This window comes from Centroberyx affinis, unplaced genomic scaffold (genome assembly GCF_046629955.1).
Source record: "Centroberyx affinis isolate AG114_WGS23_722 - 3 ecotype Tasmania unplaced genomic scaffold, CSIRO-AGI_Caff_v1 ptg003790l_1, whole genome shotgun sequence".
NCBI classification, from domain to species: domain Eukaryota; kingdom Metazoa; phylum Chordata; class Actinopteri; order Beryciformes; family Berycidae; genus Centroberyx; species Centroberyx affinis.
The window spans coordinates 1-7500 of NW_027281658.1; the positions used below are offsets into that span (position 1 = coordinate 1).

At 45.3% G+C, this 7500-nt stretch overlaps 1 protein-coding gene across 1 annotated transcript in view; it reads right to left on the reverse strand.

Annotated features, from left to right (window-relative positions):
• Positions 1-896: 896 nt before the first annotated feature.
• The window catches only part of arhgap30 (Rho GTPase activating protein 30), an 11896-nt gene continuing 5292 nt past the window's right edge, over positions 897-7500 (reverse strand). Inside the window, exons 9-14 of the mRNA XM_071541146.1 lie at positions 7096-7193; positions 6164-6235; positions 4811-5632; positions 4290-4480; positions 2897-3588; positions 897-2391 (exon numbers count right to left, since the gene is read on the reverse strand). Coding sequence (XP_071397247.1) covers positions 927-2391; positions 2897-3588; positions 4290-4480; positions 4811-5632; positions 6164-6235; positions 7096-7193 — 3340 coding nt within the window. The 3' untranslated portion in view covers positions 897-926. The remainder of the gene's footprint in view (positions 2392-2896; positions 3589-4289; positions 4481-4810; positions 5633-6163; positions 6236-7095; positions 7194-7500) is intronic.

Sequence of the window (7500 nt, forward strand, 5' to 3'; positions counted from 1 at the left end):
AACACCAGCAAACACCATCCTTTGTAAATTCACTTTATTCACAGAAACCAAAAAATGGTTAATTTGGAAAGATATTCAACATAAATGATACATTCCATTTAACATCCCTGCTCTTTCAAATGCATTATAACATAGGCTATATTATCAGATGAACAGTATTTTGTGAGCTTGAAATTATAAGGATCTATCTCAGGTTTTTTGGGGGGGTTTTTTAAATCAAAATTGAGTTATCCATAATGTATCTCTGATCTTTGTGCTAGTGTGGTGTCATTATTATTTTTCATATATTTACGAATCTTTTGGGGTTAAATATTTAAAAAGATAAATAGTAGCCTACATCAGTTTTGCCAGATGGTATGTTTAAATCTTTGATGCTCAGTATGTCAGAGCTGCACTCCACCCAGACACAGCCTTATCATTTCAAGCTCACGGTTTGTTTACTTTCAGTTCCTGAGGTTTTTCTTAAATGAACAGCTTGCAACTATATTATTAGTTTGCCTATGTGATGTTAGTTGCCTGACAGGTCATCAAGTCTGTGCATGACACACAAACACCTACACTTCTCGGTAGCATTAGGGTAGAAAATACTGTAGTTGTAAATGCAAATTATATTTAAAAAAAAAAAAAAAAAAAGATCCTAAATCAATAAGGCAACACTTCAGTAAAAATACAGCTTTTATGCTACATGTAGACAAACTGTATTTTGTACAGTTTCCGTTTAATTCAATATACAGACGGCCGAAACACCCTTCACTGTACTTCATATCCCCAATCCCTCTGTCTCTCCCTCTCCTTCTCGCTCTCCTTCTCCCTCCCTCGCCTCATGGTCGCTATGGCGACGGCCTCGTCGAAACACATGCTGAGGGGACTGTTCCTACTCGTCTCCCTCGTCCCGCCCTCGTCCCCGTCCCCCCTCCTCTTCTCCCTCAGCACCTGCCTCTCCTTCCTCCCTCTGCCCTCGTCTTCCCCCTCGCCGTCTTTTCCCTGTTCCGGCGCGCAGGATTTCTCTCGCTCCGTTTCTGATGCGACTTTCGCCGAGTTTCCCTCTCTCTCTCCCTCTCTCTCTCCCTCTCTCTCTCCCTCTCTCTCTCTCTCTCCCTCTCTCTCTCTCTCTCCTTCTGCTGCTGCTGCTGCTGTCGGAGGCTGAGCGCGGTGAGTCGGCAGTGCTGAGGCTTGGGTGGCACCACCGGCACCGATTTCACTTGGTACACTTTAGAGGCGGCCTGCTTGGAGACCACCAGCTTTCTCCCCACGCCCGCCTCCGTTCCCCGGCTGCAGTCGCTCTCCTCGCTCTTGGCCCCGTTCGATTCTTTGACGCCGGACTTCACCTCCCTCGGCCGCTCCTCCTTCCCGTCTGCGCCCGGCGGTGTCGGAGGTCGCTCCCCGGCTCTCTCCTTGCCTTCGCTCTCTTGTCCTTGCTCTTTTGAATCTCCTTCCTCATTCTTCTCTTCACGCTTCTCTTGGAGTTCTCTGTCTCCTTCCTCATTCCCGTCATCTGACTCACTTCCCTTTGGCAAATTAATCTCTTGTTTCTCTAAATCTTGCTGCGTCTCTGGGTTCTTGTCTTCTTCTTTGATGAACAAAGTCTCCATCGGTTCTTCCGCGGCTTCTGTTTTAACTTCTGTCTTGATGATCACTCCTTCCTCCTTCTGCCTCATCATCCCCTCACTAAGATCACCTGCCTTTTCCATCTCTATCTGCTCATCTTCCTCCTTAACTTTGACCGCATCTCCTATCATATCTCTATCATCTCCCCCTTCTTTCCTCTCAGCATTCCTACTTTCCTGGTCTTCTATGATTGCACATACAACTTCTTGAAACTCGTCCCAGATTTCGCAGCCCGTCCCACAAAGTTCACCTCCCTGCTCTTCATCGGGTATCCCTTCGCCTTCCTTGTTCTCTTCTCTTTCTTTTATTTCCGCGGCCTCCTCTTTTCCTCCAAATCCGTCCTCTACCTCTTCTTCTACCTTACTCTCCTCTCCCTCATCGCTCTCTCCTGGCTTGTCCCCCCTAACACTGGTTTTAGGCTCTTCTGTTGCCCTCACAGATAATTTTCTAGAAACTTTTGCTGAAACATCAACAGTCTCAGCGTGAGAAGTCGCATGACAAGTTGGAAGCGTAACCAAAACACTGGAATCGGTTTCATACATGGTATCATCCAAGTCGCTTTTACCATTCTCAACCACTTCCTTCTGGTCTTTGACCCTCATGTCAGCCATATTGACTGTTTCATCACTGTCCTCAGTCTCTGGCAGGGGAAACTCGACACAGCTGGTCGCTGCTGATTCTGAAGTGAGAGATTTTTCTGTGTCACCTGGATCATCTTCCACGAAGCCGGCATCAACTGCATGGAGCTCTTCTTCTTCTTCTTCTTCTTCTGCTGCCGCTGTGCTGTAGATGGACGACAGATGAAGACAGTTTAGAGGTCTATAAACTAGGCATGAAGAACAAGAACAAGTTGTCCTGCTTTTTCAGATGATTGGTTGAATTTCTTTTTCGTAAAACTGCATTTCGGTGTGCTGATTTAGACAAGATTCAGTGAACAAAACCCGTTTCTGTTATTCGGTTTAGGAGGAAATGAAATGTCATGATTTATTGTTCTTTATATGCTGAGCTGAGAAATGTACTGTGTAGCAAAACGAGTTCCACTTTTGCAATTTTTTTGTGGTTAAGTGATTATGAAAGACTCAAAATATGCTTCAGACAAGGTGAATTCTTTGTTGCAAGTAAAGTCAAGTAGGATTGACAGCAAAGCACATGTGTGATGCCTGAGTTTGTTTAGTAATATGTTTGTTATAAACACATATTGCAATGTGACGTATGGATATGTAATGCAACCCATGTGAGCTGGGCACCTAAAATCAATAAAATCAATCAACCAATCAGTCAATCTTACCTTTGTGTTTGCATATTTCTTTCTATTTGGTCTTCTTCCTGGTCAGCTTTATCTTCCTCTTCCCCCTTTACTTGCTCCTTCTTCTCCAGTCCCTCTTCATCTTTCACTTCTCCCTGATTTCTTATAGGTGGTTCTTTACATACAGAAAATTCAGCGTCCAATGGCTCGAGCTCTGTGCTCTCAGAGCTCTGTGATTGGCCAACAGGAACTCTATCAACAGTGTGACTGTTAGATAGGGAAGGGGAGGAGACTTTGCCCGCATCAGTGACTGGACCAGGCCAGGTCAGATTGTGGAAACTGTAATTAGGCGGAAGGCTTTGACAGAACATTCCCTCATCGTCCTCATCACTGTAATCATCATCATCATCGTCATCGTCGTTGTCATCGCCCACAACCTCTTCTTCAGAGGAATACTGGGCTGGGAGGAAGGGCGCGCTCATGTAAGGCAAACTGAGGGATTTTGTGTGTCGTCCGTGTGCGTCGGTGCTGAGCGGCCTGTGTGAGTTTAACTGGGTCTGACTGTGTGCGTCTGGCTGCAGGTGTGTGTGTGTGTGTGTGTGTGTGTGTGTGTGTGGGCTCGGAGGCGGCTGCAGCTCCGGAGCGTCCTGCGGAAGAGGGGAAGGCCTGTGCTGCTCCATGTCTTCGTACTCATCGTCCTCGAAACCGGGAGGCTCCACAGAGAACTCATTCATCTGAGAGGGAGAAGGTGGAAAGGAGAGAGAGAGAGAGAGAGAGAGAGTGTGAAAGCAACTCAGATCTGGGTTCAGTAGTATTTGCAAATACCACAAATTGAAGTTTCAACTTTTCCCTGATGATGCGGTAATCAAGGACTGATTTACACCTAGGGATGCAGAGTAAACGCAACTAACTACCTGGTGTGATAGAAAACTAGCAGTACTCTGGATGGCAAGGACCAGGATGAAAACCACTTTTTTTTTTTCTACAGACTACCATGATGGGCGGAGTCTGCCACATCAGGCTCATTCAGATAGTGTCAGATAAGTTGTCAGTCACTTAAATGACGGAAAAATGTATGAACTTTCAAATGGGTTGCACTTTCTGGAACTCATGGTATTGTCCTATGCTGCAAATCCTGCCATCTTGCACTGCAGGGAGCATAAAAATCAAATGAAAAATTATCTTAGATCCTGAAAAGATACATATATTTTGGAGATACAAAGAAAACAGCCTTGTTTTCAGATTGACCACCATGCATGTTTGACATTATCCAACGGGCTTTCTAAGGGTTTCATCAGCCCAAGAGGTCGGAGAATTTTTTCAACCAATAGTGAAGTCAAGTGAAAACATGAAAGTTGAGAGGTTTTCACATGACACCAGCTTGACCCACATCTGAATGTAATACACAGACAAATCAGCACACACAGACACACACCTGCATGGAGACACTGCAGTCCATATGGTCCAGGAAGTCAAAGTTATCCTGAACGTATCCAGACATCTCCTGATCGTCCGGATCCACCTCAGTAGAGTTGAGGATATCAGACACATCCGACACACTGCACACACTCGAGTCTGACAGGGGGGAATCTGGAGCTGCTGTAACGGGCTCTGCACTTTTCATTTCTGTGACCGAAAGAGAGGCTGAGTTTAGAGATTACCTTACGTTACATCCAGAGTGACAAGAAGACAGTGCAACATTAGAACAGGATTCCTAGATTGCAAAATAAAAATAAATCATTGATAAGGAGTGTAATGATCTACGGCAGAGTATTAGGGCCATTGTAGGTGAATGTATTTGTTTTTGCCACAGCCAGGGGGAGGGGGGTATAATTTTCTGAGAAAAAACTGTAAATGTAAAAACCATGTAAATGCAATGCAAGGTGTATAAAGGTGAAATGCCCCCCCCCCCCCCCCAAAAAAAGGTAATTTAGCTTATGAAATAAGCTAAATTACCCATGTATAGGTCACTGTCGTCAGCGTTTTCATCATCATCTTCCTCCGTGTTGGAATTCAGGTGTTTGGCACCTTGCTCTCCACCCTCGCCTCCGCCTCCCGCTGCTGGCTCCGGCTTCAGTCGACGCTCTTCTCCCGCCGCCGCCGCCGCCGCCACCGCCACCGCCACCGCCACCGCCGCCGCCTCTTCCTCCTTCTCCTTCTCCTCCTCTTTCACTCCTTCAGCCGTTTCCTCCACTGCTGTACTCCCTTTCCCTTCCTCTAACTCCTCGTCCTTCACGCTCCTTCCATCATATTTGTCCTCTTTCACGTCCTCCGCCACGACGACCCTTCCGCCTTTCTCCTTCCTTTCCGTTTCTCTTCCATCCTTCCGCTCCACCCTCTCTCCTCCCTCCTTACCTCCTTCCACCTTGTCCCCTGCGTTCTTATTCCTCCTACAGTGGATCACTCTGTCCCCCCCGCCCCCTTGCAGCACCCCAAGCGCCAGGTTGGAGGTGATATGCAGGGGCACGGTGACCAGGTGAGGCCCGGTGATGTGCATGGCGGCCCGTCGGCCCACTTTGGTGGAGAGTCCCGGGGATCTGGACGGGTGCGGATGGCCCTCGCCGCCCGTGGCCCCTAACCCATCGGGGTCCAGGGCGTTGTAGGTGCCCTGGGTGCCCCCGCCCCCGCTGACCACCCCCGTACCCCGGCGGTAGGTCACGGCGTATCCGCTGCTGGCAGACGCCCCGACCTCGCCGCCAGGTTGGGGAGAGGGAACGGCGAGGGGAGAGATGTGGGTTGATGGAGGGCGCTGGGAAGGGTGGGCCTTGTGTCTGGAACCTGGAGTATAAAAGACGGATAAGACCTGGGCCAAATAGACTCGACTTTTTCCAACAGTTCAGTCTGAGTAAAAGTATGAATGTGAATCTGCATCCTAACAAACATCTGTACCAGAGATTTTATTTGGAAATAATTTTTAGCCTTTGTTTTAGGCTGCTTGGTGTACCAGGTGGGTGGGGTTTACCTCATAGGACAATCACAGCAAAGTATTTCAAATTTTGAATATGCTTTTCAGTGATTGACAACCTATCTGACACTATCTGAATTGTGCTGACGTTGCAAACTCCATCCATCTGGTTCTCCCAGCAGGTTAAAACTAAACATCTAATGGACATTTCTGTTCAGTCTGTAGATTCACATTCACATTTTATCTCAGATTCTGATCCTTGTGAATAATCGGTGGATTCTTTAATTGAGGTAATACAGTATTTATGGCATTCTTCTGTCTGTCATTCTGCAATAGTCACAGAGTGTTTGCTTTATTGGGAAAGCTATTTTAGAGGAAACCAGCAAGAGAAAGATGAGTATTACCTTCGTCTGGAAAGGCCGGGCTGCTGAGGGAGTCCATGCTCCTCGCTGGTCTCAGAGCCGGCCGTTCTTTCTCTGAAACAAAAACAAAATATTTAAAATGTGACAGTGGAGTGAGGGTGGAGGAACCGAGTACAACTTCAAACCCACTGTCAGAGATCCTTTCTGGCAAAGCGGAAAGCCCCAACATGTCATTCATATCATTTTCTCCTGAAAAGTTGGTTATGAATCTAAGACTCGTCTTATAAGAGAACCCGGTAACACTTTACAATAAGGGTCACTAAGTTAAGGATTAGTTAATGCTTAATAAGGGTTAGTTAATGCTTAATAAGCATTGACTAACCCTTAATTAACAGTTAACTAATGTGTAATTTACTAATGGTGTTCATGTTAACTAAGGTATTAATTTTTCATTTATACATTACTTAATAGTTTATAAAGATGACTATTAAATAATGTATTAATTAATACCTTAGTTAACATGAACACCATTAGTAAATGATTACCAGACACATTAGTTAACTGTTAATTAAGGGTTAGTTAATGCTTATTAAGCATTAACTAACCCTTAACTTAGTGACCCTTATTGTAAAGTGTTACAGAGAACCCTAATAGAGATGGAAAAGGAGTTTTTGTGATAATCAGTTTTTAACAATATAGTAAATTATTCCTCTGTTTTTTGGCCAAAAAGTGAGAAATCTTCCCCTCTAGCAAATACATGGATTGGATTGAATTGGATTGGGAGGGTTTGTTGTTTGCTTGTGTTAATTGATATAAAATATTATTAAACATATTGAAATAGAAAATACAGAGCAGTGATCAGGAAACGTACCACAACTTATTACCACCAGTAAAGCCATGCAAATTCTTGCAAAAGAGAAATGATCTTGCTAGGAGAGATTAGAGGAACTGAATTTGGCGAGGCAGTTTCACACCTTTGGCTGAGCTCTTGTTCCTCCGTCGAGGGTCGGGGAACCGGCCTCCAATGTTGAAGATGGACCTCCACTTCCTGCCCTTCAGAGAGCCTTTTCTCCTGAAGTGAACAAGACACGAGATCTGATATATCAATAACTTGTTCTATTAAAAAAAACCGTGACAGTCTTCATAGAAACCTGCCTTTTATCAATGTTCCTGACCCACGGATTAAAGCTGCGGTCCAGAGTTCTTGGAAAGTCGGAAATTCTGAGTTCCTACTAGGAAAACTGCAGTGGAAAGGCCCTTCAAGTGGGAATTTTCAGGTAGGAAACAAGATTTCTCAACCCCCAAGTATTCCAAGATGAAGTTGTCTAATATCACGTCATTATGGCAGCATACACTGTAAAGCTACACAGCATTACTTT